General features: G+C 40.0%; 1 protein-coding gene across 1 annotated transcript in view; it reads right to left on the reverse strand.

The window, feature by feature from the left end:
* Positions 1–15,521, reverse strand: part of RNF213 (ring finger protein 213) — a gene marked incomplete in the record, with an annotated part of 2,890,576 nt that overhangs the window by 1,369,787 nt on the left and 1,505,268 nt on the right. Inside the window, 1 exon segment of the mRNA XM_044069632.1 lies at positions 1,154–1,183. Within this exon segment, the coding sequence (XP_043925567.1) occupies positions 1,154–1,183 (30 nt within the window).

The raw sequence follows: 15,521 nt of genomic DNA on the forward strand, positions 1-15,521 counted from the left end.
TCAACTCAAATTTCTTGCCCAGTTTATTCAAGAGATTCTGCACTTCTATGGCTGAAATTTCTCTGAAACAGATGTTGGGGCTTATGTCTGTTAAGAAGTATTTCTTTGGTGTTTCTAACACCTTACCACCTGATTGACTTTGTAAATAGTATTTAATTCAATTTATGATTATGACTGAGGATTTTTCTAGGTATCCCTTATATGCTTATGCAAAGCAAAGTCATCTGTAAAGAGAATGTACTGGAATGGCAAGATGAAAAATTCACTACTGGTGGACATGTGGAGTTGGACAGTGAATATGATTCCCACAAGAAACAGATTAGGTTCTGAATTTCAGGACAGAGCTTAGAGAGTTTAAGCATTTAGCACAAGAGCACCTAACACAAGCAGAGCAAGAGCAACATGTCTGGTGTGACTGGACAGTGACAGCCTGTGATAAGTAAGACAAAAGCTGCTTAATCCAACTTGATACAATAAGCTACTGGTGTCAAGGACAGGTCCCTTTCACTGCTGTGAGAAAGGTAAGTCATATCAACTATGTAGTGGAGTTGCCAGACATGACATAAAATATTTTTCACTCCAATTAAGCCATCCGATGATAGAGAAATATAAAGATACTTAGTATATGAAGTTGGTTACAAGAATCAGAAGGGAATATGGCAGAATGTTTCCTTGATAAGGCTTGAACTGACACCCTATTGGATGAGGCAGCATTGTTACATTAGCTAAACTTTACAAAGCTGCAGGAAATCCAAGCTATGCAATAATAGTCTGGGGGCAAGTTAATGGCTAAGATATTATGTACCTGAGTAGTAGAATACCATATGGACACAGGAGTCAAATGGACAATTGAACAGGTTCATAATAGGGTGCCCAAGCAAGTCAACCACACTAAGCAGGAGATGTTAAATCTGTGGGTAATCTCAGAGGCTTCCAGTCCACAGTTCTCACAGGTTGTGCTGTTACCAAAAAAAAGATGGGAGCACCAGGCTGTATACTATAAATAATGAAATAAAAAGCAAGTAGTTTTTCTCAAGTCCACCTTGACTCATGACGGACTCTATGGGAAAACCCACATAGGGTTTTTGTGGCATATTATGGGATTGGATTGCCAGACCTTTCTTCTGCTTCTGTCAACTTGCTCCCAGCCTGTTTTCGAACCCAGGTCTTCCCATTGGCAATCCTGCTCCTTAGCCTCTGATCTATCAGGCCAGGGAGAGATACTGAAATAGTCACACACAAATAAATGAGTACTACATACCAACTGCATATGAAGTGTTGAAGCAGTTGCTAGAGCTAAGTATGTAACCACTAGTGACCATACTAAAGGTTAATGGCACATACCCTTGACACCCACAGCAAGAGCTGTTAGCATTTTATTATCCCCTTTTGCTTTGTATGAATTCACCGAAATGTGATCTGGGATGAAAACTGCCCCAAAGGCTTTCCAAAGTCTGGTGGGACAAGTTATCAGAAGCTACTGGTTATGGTCTGTCTTACATGAATTATATTACACTCTCCAGCTGATCCTGGTAGAATCATGTGCTACACTGTTAAGTGGTGAACAAATTAAAAAAAGGTTTCACTACCAAAATAAAATAATTTTAGGAAGGGTTTGCCAGCTTATCTCTGTCATTAGGTAGGATAGCTACTAGTAGTGATAGGACCAGATAAGATCGTAACATACAGTTCTTTTCTATGACAAATGTTTATTCTGTAATTATTTTTTTCTGAGTGTTTTTCCTCAGTCTCTTTCAAACATTAAGCAATCCTTCCATAGAGCTCACAACCCCTATTTCTCAAAATGGGCCCACATCTGCACAGAGTGAAAGCTAACAAGAAGCAGCTGTCATCCGGAAAGTCATGGAGGAGTAGACAACCCCTGCCAGTGTTCATTCTAATGTCCATCTGGGGCACCACGAATCATCATCTTTACAACATGTAGGTTTGACTTCATTACCCAAAGACCAGAGCTTCCCTATTTTCAGGCAGACTCAAACTGTCTCCAGGCTAGGGAACACCAAGATGCTACTCTCCCTTGCAGCTCTCCATTACCGATAGCATCAGCTGTGAGGAGGCATCTCTATTACTGACCTAATCACAACATGGGTATCAGCACTTGCTTGGCCATTTGGACCATCTAAGCCTCCCAAGATGCATACACACTCCCAAGTGCTACCAACATTTGTCTGAAAGCTCCAAGTCATCAACCTCCTACTAATGACCTTAGTTGTCATGCAAACCTCTGCTTGCACAAGTGTAATCTGCCCACCCTTGCTCTCCCATCACCTAATCTGCTACTTGAACTTGGGTCATCTGGGTTGCAGTTATGGATTTTTCCCTCTGTACCACATAGCTAGGGACCATTTACGTTCTACTTCTTTGTGCAACTCTAAAATTGTATATTTAGCCTTACAAAGTGCACTCCTTAACTGTATTTATTTCAAAGAAAGAGTAATTAATTTAAATTTTAAAACGATGGCTGGTGGTTTTTATTTATTACAATTATTGTATTGTGCGCACTTGGTGACAACTAAACTGGTGGTAACCTCGTTGTGAAGAGTGACTGCATTAAGCTATTGCTACCATACAAACAAAAGATGGTTACTTTAAAAAAAAACAGAAGCACTTCAGCTAAACATTAATCAGAAGCTAAATTTCTTTATCTCCACAACATAAGATAAAGAACTGTTTTGCACTTGGTTAGTCTTAAGCTTGCTGTAATTTAGTTCGTAAATAAATATTTTGCTTCTTTATATTAATCTTCCTTGTTAAAAGTAGCTAACAGGCCTCTGGGTTAGAAATAGTCTCAGTGGAAGTGAAACTGGCTTTGATGAGAAGGGGCTTTGTTGGAGCTGCTTTTCGCTGATCTGCTTACTGATTGGATTATTGTTGGTGCCTTAAATATGTATATCATTGACCCTGGAATTTAGTGTAACCATTAAAGCAGGATTGGTGTGGAGCACTTCTCCTAAACACTAAACAAAGAAATCTAGTTTCTGATTATCTCCACAACACAAAATTAATAACAGTCTTGCACTTGGCTAATCTTGTTGTGGTTTTAAAAGGCTGAATCTCACACTTACGCCTCTTAAGGTAATCTGACTTACAAGGTCCCTCCCTTTCCTTTTTCAGTGATATTGTCTGTTGAGTAAGGTATTTATTTACTTTTCCCAACCACCACTCTAGGAGACCCCTGTTGAACCCATCCCTTAAACCGTAATAACCAACCCTAACACAGTACCAGACATCATGGATATACCATTTCCAAATGTCTCTATATCCAGCTTGGTAGATATGGACCATCCTGAGACGCTAACAACTGTCTCATGTTCTTACACAACCAGTTTTAGTACTTAAAGAAACTAACAGTAGTATGTATCAGATGTAAATATACAATTTCCTTGTAGGCAAAATCTTGCCTACAAACAAGATTGTAAAGAAAGTACAGTTGTGTACACTTACCATAAATGTAGATGTTCAAGTGTATTCACTGTTGCAGACATCATATTTGGGTTATCTGCTTGCAGTAGCCCTCAGTCAGCCTGATTATCAAAGTCTTGGGTCCTGCGTCAGTTGCTGTCTCATCTTCCATGACATCAGCTAGTCAGGGGTATAAAGCACGCAGCCGATGCCATTACATCAGTTTTTCTTGCCCCAGATGTCAGATGCCCCCATAATGGGAAGCAATTATATACAAGGTTACATCTCCAACAAAAAAGCAAATATGCCAAAAAGTTTTAAGCATAGTAAACAAGAATAGAGGTATAGTCAATAGAAGTCAGGGGGCAGGAGGGAGGGTAACCAGGAACGCAACAGTGAATACACTCTAACATCTACATTTATGTTAAGTGTACACAACTGTACTATGTTCTTCATGTTTCACTGTTGCAGTCATCACATTTGGGTAGATTCCCAAAGCTAAGGATGGGAGGAGGTTATTAGATAGCATTAGGACCAGCTATAAGGCCCTGCAAGACTTCAGTGGCAAAGCCAGGTCTGGATTTAGAAAAAATTGGCAAGTGGTAATGCTTGGTGAAGGTATTACAGAACTCCAGGTAGCAGCTAATAGGATGTCCCTGGTAGGGACACCTCTGAGAAAGGCTGTAGAGGTAGATGCAGCCCTGGTTGAATGTGGTTTTATCCCCTGTGGGGTAGGTTTTCCATGATGCTTATAGCAGAAATGAATGCAATGGCCTATCCACTTAGAAATGGTTTGCTTTAAGATGGCCTTCCCCTCTGCCCCTGCAGTAAATGCAACTAGCAGCTGCTCAGATTTCCTGAGGGGTTTAGTCCTGTGCAAGTAAAATCTAAGTTGTCTGTGCACATCCAAGGAGTGCAGTATCCATTCCCCTTTGTTCTGTGGATTAAAAAAGAAGGTTGGCAAATGAATGGACTGATTAAGGGCCACACTGGATACCACCTTGGGCATGAAGGAGGGACTGGTCCTGAGGAACACCCTGTCCGCATGAAAGATGATGAAAGGCTCCACTGCCATGAGGGCCTGTAATTCAGACACCCTTCTTGCTGAAGTGATGGTTAGAAGGAAGGCTGTTTTCCAAGAAAGGAATTTCAACTCTGCATTGGCAGCTGGCTCAAAGGGAGGTAGCATGAGCTTTTCCAATACAAAGTTAAGGTCCCAGGCTGGAGTAAGGGCTCTCCTTGGTGGTCTTAAGTTTTTGGCCCCTCTGAGGAACTGCTTCAGCAGTGGATGAGAGAAGAGGGGTGGTTCTGTAACGTAAGGAGCTGAAATGGCTGAGGCATAAATTTTGATGGAGGAAAAGGAAAGGCCCTTGTGAAGCATCTCAGTTAAGTATTGAAGAATCTGAGGTAAATTGGGCGCTGCTGTGCCCATCCCCTGAGTTTGGCTCCAGGAACAGAATCTTTTCCATTTTTCAGCATACGATTTTCTAGTACTAGACCTCCTTGCCTCCAGAATGACATCCATCACTTGTTTACTGAGGGATGGTAACGGAGAGATCAGGTAATTAGCCAGGCTGCCAGGTTCAGGGTTTTAAACTGTGGGTGCAGAATCTGGCCCTCCTGCTGGGACAGCAGGGCAGAGGTCTGAGGCAGGTGCCATTGTGCCAGTAGTGACACACTGCGCAAGAGGGGGGTACACCAGTGTTGGTGTGGCCAGTCTGGTGCAATCAGTATTGTCCTTGGTTTGTCCTGTTTGATCTTTAGTAGTACCTTAGAGAGGAGAGGTAGAGGGGGAAAGGCATAAACTGATAGGTTTTTCCAGGTGAAGGACAGGGCATCCACTTTCCAAGCTTGTTTGTGGGGAGTCCTTGTGCAGAAATTGTCCAATTGGTAGTTCTGGGGGGAAGCAAACAGGTCTATCTCTGGGCTCCCCCATTTGTTTCAACATTTTGAATATCTTTGGTTCCAGTTTCCACTCGTGTGGGTCTACGGGATTTCTGCTTAGGTCATCTGCCAGTGTATTTAGCTTTCCTGGCAGGAATTGAGCCTGTAGGTGCACTTGGTAGCTCAAGGCTGTGTTTCACACAGCCATGGCGAGTCTGCAGAGAGGGTATGAGTGGGTTACCCCCTGCTTGTTTATGTACCACATAACAGTGGTGTTGTCCGTCTTTACCAATAATTGTCCTGGAAGAATGCGGTCCTTGAAGGCTGTCACAGCAGTCTGTACAGCTAACATTTCTTTTTGATTGATATGCAGGTGCATTTGACTTGGGTTCCATTTGCCATGAATGCACCGCCCTGCCAAGTGAGCCCCCCATGCATAGTCTGATGTGTCTGTTGTTAGGGTTTGGGCGACAGGGGGTAGAGTGAATGGTAGTCTCTTGTTTTGGTGGCAGGTCTCTGCCCACCAAAGGAACTCTATCTGTAGACAAGGTATGATAGGAATAATTGATTCTAGATCCTGAGAATGTTGACACCATAGGCTTTTTAGATACCATTGTAGTTTCCTCATATGCAGTCTTGCATATGGAATTAGTGGAATGCAAGTGGCCATGAACCCCAGGACTTGCAGTATTTCACTTGCAGATAGCTGGGTCTTTGTGGCCAGTAGTTTGAAGTAGGCTGTCAAATGAACTTGTTTCTCTAGCATGAGGTAGGCCATCTGGGAAGTTGTATTCAAGCTTGCTCCCAGGAATACAATTTGTTGGCAGGGTACAAGATGTGATTTCTTTTAGTTTATGGTGTACCCCAGAGAAGTTAGCAATTTCTTTACAAATGCCAGATAATTTAATAGTATGTCCTGGCTTTCTGCCTGAATTAGACAATCGTCCAGGTATGGGTATATCTGAATATTTCTTTACCTGCAAAATGCAATGACTGGAGCTAGACAATTTGTGAAGACCCTGGGTGTGGTAGATAAGCCAAAGGGAAGTGCAGAGAACTGGTAGTGCAAGTAGTCTGCTCTGAAGCATAGGTATCTTCTGCAAGATTCCCTTATTGGGATGTGCAGGTAGGCTTCTTTTAAATCCAGTGTTGCCAACCAGGCATCTTTGCCTAGCATGGGAAGCAGCTGAAGAGTTAGCAACTGGAATTTTGGGATTATCAAAAATGTGTTTAGGATAGACAGGTCCAGGATAGGAAGTCAGGAGTTGTCTTTTCTGGGTACCAGGGAAAAGTCTTGAGTAGAAACCTTGCCCCCATTCTTCTTCTGGGACAGGTTGAATAGCCCTGACATTTAAAAGAGAGAACTTGCTTTTGAGCCTCTGCCCACTGATTTGGGGGTAGGTCTGGCCAACCATTTGGGGTTGGTAAGGACTGGAAGTGGAATGTGTATCCTTGAGAAACTATATTTAAAACCCATTTGTCCTGGGTAAAGAGTTCCCAATTTTTTGCATGCAGGGCAATCTTTCCCCCTAAAGGAACAGTCAGTTGAGCAGGACTTGGAAGGTTTAAAATTAAGTCATTGAGACAGTTTACCATAGGGGGGAGTCTTACTACTCCCTGCTTTGGAAGTGGGAGCCCCCCACTGCTTAGGCCTGTGAGTACTTTGGGACTGAAGCCTGGGTGTGTTCTGCTGGTTCTGGGTTTGGACTGAGAAGGTCTGGAAGAGGCAGGGAAGGACCATTTCTTAGAGGGCCAATGCCTACTAAATCTGGGAGGCTGTACTTGCAGGAAATCTTTAACAGTTTGCATAGATTTAGCTTTTTCCTCCATCTTTTTAAGTAGTTATTCTGCTTTTGTTGCCAAACAAGCGGTCTTGATTTAAGGGAGCATCCAGTAATTTAGCTTTATCATGATCTGGCAAAGATTGCTACTTAAGCCAAGCATGCCTTCTAAGTACAGACCCAGTGACAGCAGCCCTGCAAGATGTCTCTAATGAATCAAAACCACACTGCAAAGTATGTTTCCCAACTTGTTAAGCAGAATGCATTACATCCTGTAATTCTTTACTTTCAGCAGAGTCAGGAATCAACATCATTTTCTGTTTAAGCAATCCAGTAATATGCTGCTGATATTTTAACATATGAAACTGGCAGTTTAAGGCCCTAATGGCCAAAGTTGCAGAAGTGTATGCCTTCTTACCCCATCTATCCAGCGCCCTGGAATCTCTATCAGAGGGGGTAGGATTTTTGGCAGTAGTAGCCTTAATGCCCTTGGGTCCCTGTGAAATGCTCTCAGGATCCGCAGTAGGAATTTTAAAGTAGAACTTGTGATAGTCAGGTACTCTATAATACCCATCAGGTTTTCAGGAGCAGGAGGTAAAGTGTCAGGGGCCAGGCTAGATTCCGAGAAGGCATCATCTTCAATGTCCAGTACAGGAAGGAAAGCTAAAGGCCTGTGTTGAGGCAGGAGTAAGAATTCCCTAAGCCTCTTTTTGGAGTCAGAGTAATCCTGGCTTTCCCAGCGGAAATGCTCCCTAAGAGTATGCAAGGTTTCACCAAAAGAGAAATCCTCTGGAGGGGAAGCAGAGGGAGTGGAGTCCTCTGCATCAGAATCCTCATAGGCAGATAAGGGCAAATCCTGGTCATCAGCGAAAACAGAAATTTCAGAATCCTGATCAGAAGAATCAGAAGGAAAATCAGTCCTACGTCTCTTAGAGGGGGAAGGGTGGCTTCCCCCTGATTAGATTAATAAGGTCTTCAGCCATTCTTATCATTTGTTTTTTAGGCACAGGGGCCTGACCATGAGGTCTGGGCATCAGTTTTCTAGGCATGGATCGAGTTTTAGGCCTTGAAGAAGAAGATGGTGTTGGTTTAATGTGCAAGTCAGTAGGCCTGAATGCACCCTCAGAAGCCGGTGCTTGCATAGCGGCTCCGAACCCATCCAAGATAGAGACATCAGTAGGTTCCACAGTCTAAGAAGCATCTCGCGGTATACCGGACTCCGAATGGGTCTCAGTAGAGGCCTGCGAATCTGAAGTAGTGGGTATCAGGGGCTGCGAAAGCCCCTCGCAGAGTACAGGTGAACTGGCGACTAGCTTAGAAGCGTCGTTGGCAGCTTTGGACCTATGCGGTCTGTCTTTATCTTTGCATTTTTTCAGAAAGTCGGTAGTCGGGTGGCTTACCGAAGCCATTTCTGGATAATTGAAACGAGTACCAAAATATCTGGAAGCATAAACGAACTGACGACGAATAGTATGAGGTTTGAATAAAGCACAAAACCGACAGCGAGGTACGTCGTGGTCTGGGCCTAAGCAAGGAATGCAGTATGAAAGAAAATCTTTATGAGGTATTTGCTTTCCACAAGAAATACAATTATTAACTTTTACTGACATTGGTTTACAGCAAGAAAAGGATCCCCAACGGGGTACTTAGCTTAGTTGAAGACTTCGGATCTGAAACTCGAAAACGAAAATTTCAGAAGTCGGCCGACCGGCACTTGCGAACTGCTTCTGCTTCTGACACTGCACGGCAAGAAAGACTGATGTAATGGCATTGGCGGCATGCTTTATACCCCTGACTACCTGACGTCATGGAAGATGAGACAGCAACCGACGCAGGACCCAAGACTTTGACAATCAGGCCGAATGAGGGCTACTGCAAGCAGATAACCCAAATGTGATGACTGTAACAGTGAAAAATGAAGAACATCAGGCACAATGCATCCCTCACACATACCACTCATCACACACACATAAGATTTTCTTATGCTGAGGCACTTAAAAGAAACCTTCACAAATGTCAAGGACCTTCTAAGCCATCTAATGGAAACACCTTTCCTCAGCAATCATTAAAGTACAGACCAAAAGAAACACTAAACATCACACATAAGCCAACACCCAATGGTCCCCAAAAATTAAGTCCATAAGGCAAGCAAGCACTTTACTTAATACTCTTGTCATTGGGGAATCCTTTGTATGAGGCACAGATGCCCCACTCACCAGGTTAGACAAGGAAAACATAATTGTTAGTTGTCTATCTGGAGCCAGTATTCGCACTATCATACATATGCTCAATTCACTGCACTCCATGTATCAATATGATTCTATCATAGTCCATGTGGGAGTAAATGATTTGTGATGCACCTCATTGGACTACATGAAAAGAGACATTATGAATCTCTCTGAATATGTATCAAAGACAAATATGAGCCTTGCATTGATCAGCATTCTAGCTTCACCAAGTATGCCACACTTTGTGCACAAAATGACTGATTTCAATAGTTTCTGGTATCCCTCCAGGAATCAGCATGGGAGGACATGGTTAACATACCATATTGCTTTGCCAAGGATGATCTGCACCTGCCCCCCCCCCCCCCCCCAGGCTTTCGGATTTTGGCTAAAACTTTATCCACTCTATTAGAGCCTTTTTACAGGGCATGTTAAAATAAGCAAACTACCAACATAGAAAGAAAAGACTCAAAGCAACTTTAATTTGTTACTGCACAATACTAGAAGCCTAAAAAAATCAACACCTACAAGACCACCTCCCTATGCAGAATGTCGACATGTGTGCCAGAAATTATTCTGGTAGTGTAAGGTTACAGTGGCTTCCACACATTTAGACCAACAATAGCATAGACAGAAAAGTCCAAGATGGCTGCACATTGAGTATAGCTTAATTATAGCTCTCCCAGTGTGAAAACAGAAACTCAGTGGAGAAGGGCAGTAGACTTGTGTTTAAGGGTAAATTTCAGTAACTGGCTAGCAAGTGTACTACCTGGATGCCAGGAAAAATGAAATACAGGGGACCTGGAAAAAAAATCTACACAAAGTGAGGAAGAAACACTGACTGGGGAAAGTTCTGCAGCTGTTCAGCATAAAGCAATGCAATCTCCAGACATGAATTCCAGTAACCTACAGGAAGATACAAGACAAATGCACACAGACCTGGTTAAAATAAATAAAATACTGATGAAGTATATCAACACAAATAACAAAAGGTTATTAAAAATGAAAGCAGCTTTATACAAATATTCAGCTGAGGTGATAAAGTTGAAAAATTAGAGGTCGAAATGAAGAAAAAACCTGGCTAAGTATGATACTCCTCAGAAAGAGATGTTTCAGAAAATAATAGAATTAGAGGACAGAGCACATAAGGAAACCCTGAGATTTTCACCTATACCAGAGAAGCTGGAAGGAACAGACTGCATTAATTTTATGAAATCACAAATAAGCAACTGGACTAATACTCAACAGTTAGTTGAAATGGCATGTCATGTGTATACTCCACACCTGTTCATGGGAAAGCAACCTACATTTTTAATAGTAAAGATAAAATCTTACTAGCAGGATGAGTTAATTTTTAGAAAACTGTAGCAGTAGGACAAAGTACTAAAAGTGAAAGACAGCAGAGTGTTTGTGGAAAATGATTACTCATTCTACACTAGGAAGAAGAGAATCAAATTTATTCTACTATTCAGGGAACGCTGACACATGCAGGTTTGAGATTCAAACTGCTTTATCCAGCTGTCTTCAAAGTATTCTTTCCTGGAGGGAGAAAATCATTTTTGATGAAGTACATGGTAAGGAGGAAATACAAAGGTTTGTCCAAAAAAGTTAAATGTGAAACAGAGAGATTCTGCTTCTTGTTCATCTGGCAATAAAGATCACAGAGAGACTGTACCTGTGAAACTTTTTCCAATGTTTTAACAGAAAATGTTGGAGTGAATGAAGGGAACATGATACTTTACTAGAAGAATAGAGAGTACTTTTGAAAATGAAGCAGAGAGATGATCTGGGAAATGGAGATAAATGGTAATAAAACCAGTAACTTAATGTGGAACTACAATGCAATGATTGTGTGTGTGAAATATGACAGAACAAGAAAATCTGGAAATATTGGACTTTTTTCAAAATTTATTGGACTTGTGGGGGACTCCAAAGCATATGCCCTACTTTGTTTCATTAAAGTTCAAAATATTCTTTGAAGAGAGGAAGTGGAGGGAGAAAGTTAACTGTAAGTAAAGGATTTTTTTCTTTCTAGCACTACTTTTGTACTGTATGGCTTTCTTTGCATGATATAAAGTAAAATTTTCTCAGTTATTTGCAAGTGTAATGGGGACTGGAAACAGGTGCTGCTGTTCTTTTTTCTTTTCTTTCTACCTTCTCTCTTTCTTCTTGTTCAGTTTTAAGAAGGATAGGCAATGCAATGGAAAAAATGTCTGGTTAAAACAGCATGACAACACACAAATTAATGTGCTTTTTCTCTTTCTTGCATGGGGAAATGACTGGATTAAGGACCTTAGACTGATTCATTAACATGTTTTAAGAGTAAGCAAGTAAATGAAAAAGAATATGAAGCTTTTTTTCTAGCAAATAAATGTATTCTCAGTAGCAATTCTGCATCTGGTCTCCATGTTTCCATGGAAACAATCTGATAAAGAGAAACTGGCTGCCTGGTTTTCATGTCTCCATGGAGACAATCTAATAAAGAGAAACTGGCTACAGTCTGGTGGAGAGTGATTGGCTGAAGAAAAAAACTGAGAAGAGAAATTGGCTAGGAATTAATGTTCTCTGAAACCATTCAGAGGTCATCCCAACTGGAAGAGCTATAAAGAAAAGACAAAACCAATTAGCATTTAGAAGCACAGGCTGCACCATGCGCCTTAGGATGTTTAATCTTTCTTTTAGATTAACTCAAGTCTATGAGTGTGGCTGTCAGTTTGGGACTTTTGTTCCTATCAGCAGGGTAAAACTTCAGCATTTGAAGACATACATGCTTTTGTGTGTTAGAATCAAGTTAATAGGTTTTAGGGGGTACTGGATGTTTTTTTTTAAAGGCTTTTAATAAAACAAAGTTTTGTAAGATGTGATATTGGCTCAAATGGATATGACAAGAAACAACTGTACAAAAGTTTAAACTGTCAAAGAGTGTATCCATGTAACACAAAAGCTGAAACTGCACATTTAACAAAAATGGTCTTGTACATAAAAGGTGTGAATAACTTTTTAATGCAATGATGCTTTCTGTAATGTCTTTCAATGTCAACAGTCTCACAGATCAATACAAAAATGAAAGAGTAGTACACTACATTAAAATGCAGAGTACAAACAGTTATGATACAGGAGAGACACTAAGAAAGAACCGAACATGTGAATTTGATAAAGAAATGTTTTCAGTATGGTTATTCAGCAGAATACCTGGGACAAAGGAAAAAGGAAGTACTTATATTAATTGCAAGAGGAGCTCTAGCAGTGATAGAAGAGGATAAAAAAGAAAATAATGGCAGATTTGTAGTACTAAGGGTCTACAGGTTAAGGAAGATTACACTGATATATTTATATTCCACCTAAAATTGATATAATGGAGCATAAGAAAATTCTTGGAGAAATAATCAGTTTTTAGCAAGGATCATTACTTATAGGTGGGGATTGGAATGTGATTTGCAACAGTGAAGATGTCTCTGGGTGGCCCAGAAGGAAAAGTATAACAAAGGAAGGTAGATTTATGAATAAATTTATGAAAATATTTTGCATGGATGGTGTGAATTCAGCAATAAGTGAATTTACATATTATTCCCCAAGAAATAAAAACTGGGCTAGGCTAGACAGAAATTACATTTCACAGGAAAATGTGCATTTAATTGGAAGGTCTTGATACGCACCCAATAACTATTTCAGATCAAGTGCCAATATTAACTTAAATAAAAATAAACAGGGTAATGAAATAAAAATGAGACACTGGCCCTTTCCCACCTATATGTTAAGAGAGGAATTTAAGGAATAGTGGAGATTACTCAGGAGTTATTAAGAGAAGATGGCATTTTTTTCTGAAAATATAGTTAGGGAGTTGGATAAAATTAAAGTGGAGTTTAAAAATAAGGTAGAAATAAAAGAAAGGGAGCTATGGTTAACAAACAACAAGAATTATTTTAGAGGGACTGACAAATGATAAAGTATTGTAGAACGGGGGAATCTCACAGAACAAGAAGAGGAACTGCAGAATGCTAAACATACCTCTCAAATATACATATTTTCACATATTGTCCAGATTTTTGCCTCATATTTTTGGTTCGTTTTTCATGAAATTGTGTTTTTTTCTGGCAAATTAGTGGCAAATCATTAAAGATTGAAGTTATAAAATAATGGCAGACATTTGAGTTTCAGATGTCATCCCCTTCAGAAAAAATTATGCCAATGCAAAACCTGTTGTTCTATCAACTATCTAAGTTTGTAAGAGGGCTATTTAAAATTGTCCCTATTTTTGTAGCTTACTCCCACTTTTCTTTATGGCTTTGTCCAGGTTTCTTGCTGTAAGAGGTTGAGAGGTATGATGCTAGAGAGAAAACAATAGATTACATTGATAATATGCATGAGTTTAGAAATGTATCAGCTAAGAAACTGATTCCTGATACTAATGCCAGATCACAAAAGCTTTTAGTGCAATGACTCTGTCAACAGAAAGTAGAAATGGTCATAGTCAAGCTTTGGGAGCCTACAACAAGGAAGATAACAAGAGATCCTGTAGAGGTACAAGAAATACTTCAGAAATTGTAATAAAGTCTGTATAAAGCAGAGACATATGGAGATCAAGAAAAGGTTACACTCAGAAATTTTTATGGAAGAATTAAATATGCCAAGGTTAGAAGTAGATGAGGCTCAGTTACTAATGGTTAGGATAAAAGGAAATGAGATAAAAATGGTGATGTATAATCACTCAAAAGGAAAGTCCCCAGGAATAGATGGCATTCCTGTTGAAGTCTGGAAGCTAGGAGGGAAAAACTGATAAAGATCTGGAAGGTTTTGTTTAATAGTATTTTAAAAGGAGGAGAAGCAACAACAGTCTGGAAGAAAGCAGCGATGGCTGTAATACCTAAAGAGGGTAAAGATCCAGCAGACCCAGCTTCATTACAGGCCCATTTCAACCCTAAACCATTACTATAAAGTGTTAATGTCTATAATAACTAAAAGAATGGCAACGGCGATGCCAAAATTGATAGATACAGATCAATGTGATTTTGTGGAGGGGAGACAAACATTTGACAATATTAACCGAACATTAACGATCCGGATGGAAGCTAAATATAAGAAAATAACCACTGTTGTTGGTGGGTCTTGATGAAGAGAAAGCTTTTGACAGACTAAGTTGGGAATTTATGAGCAGGACAATGGAAGCATTTGCATTCCCTGATAAAATTATAAAGTTGATTTGGAGGATATATGAGGGATCAGAGGTGAAAATTAAAGTGAGTGTGTTCCTCTCGGATTATTTCTGTCTGAGCAGAGGAACCAGGCAGGGGTATCCTCTTTCCCCTTTGTTATTTTCACTATAATTAAAACCACTGGCTAAGAAAATAAGGGACTCAGAAATTCAATGATATAATTGGCACAGTAGTAAAAAAAGCTCTCTCTCTTAGCAGATGAAATCATTTTACAACCAATAAAACCAGAAAATGACATTTCAGTGTTGTGGAACATTTTGAGGCAGTTTCAAATTGTTTTTGGGATACAAAATTAATGAAGCTAAAACGAATGCAATAGCTATAAATTACATACCCACACACAAATTAGTTCGGCAATATCCATTGTTATGGGGACATTATAAAATGAAAAAGGATTCAGGCGTGGCAGCTAAGGATATGTGGGAAGAAACTAAATAAAAGATAAATCCACAAAGAGAAAGGTCAAAGCAAAGAAGTAAAACAAGCCCGGCACCACAGGACCCGGAGAATCAGTAACCACTTGCAACTAAAACACACTTCGTGCTAAATCCCAAAATGATGAAACTGTTGTAACAAAACTTTTATTAGAACCAACGTGAATGAAGCACTTTCGCTCGGATAATACCGAGCTTTATCAAGGTAAAACAATTGAAATGCTTCTCTCATAGGCTTTAAATATACATCTCAAGTGTCACATGACCTCATTAATTAAATCCCCAACTCTATAAAACACACTTTTAAAATGCAAACAATTAAACTCGAAGGCTAGTAGCAAAATCCTTTCATATAAACAAGCAATACAATATCTAAAAACTTCTTGAAAAACAGAATCCTGTTTAAAAATCTGTACATTAAAATAAATGCATAACATGGTTGCAATATCATAATTATGTTTGTTTTTAAAAATTACCATTGTCGTTCTTATCTCCTAAAACAATGACACTGGATGTATGTGTATCCAAAAACATAGAAACATGAACATCTCAGCCATAATC

Source organism: Protopterus annectens, chromosome 4.part0 (genome assembly GCF_019279795.1).
Source record: "Protopterus annectens isolate FY-2018-M chromosome 4.part0, PAN1.0, whole genome shotgun sequence".
Classification (NCBI taxonomy): Eukaryota; Metazoa; Chordata; order Ceratodontiformes; family Protopteridae; genus Protopterus; species Protopterus annectens.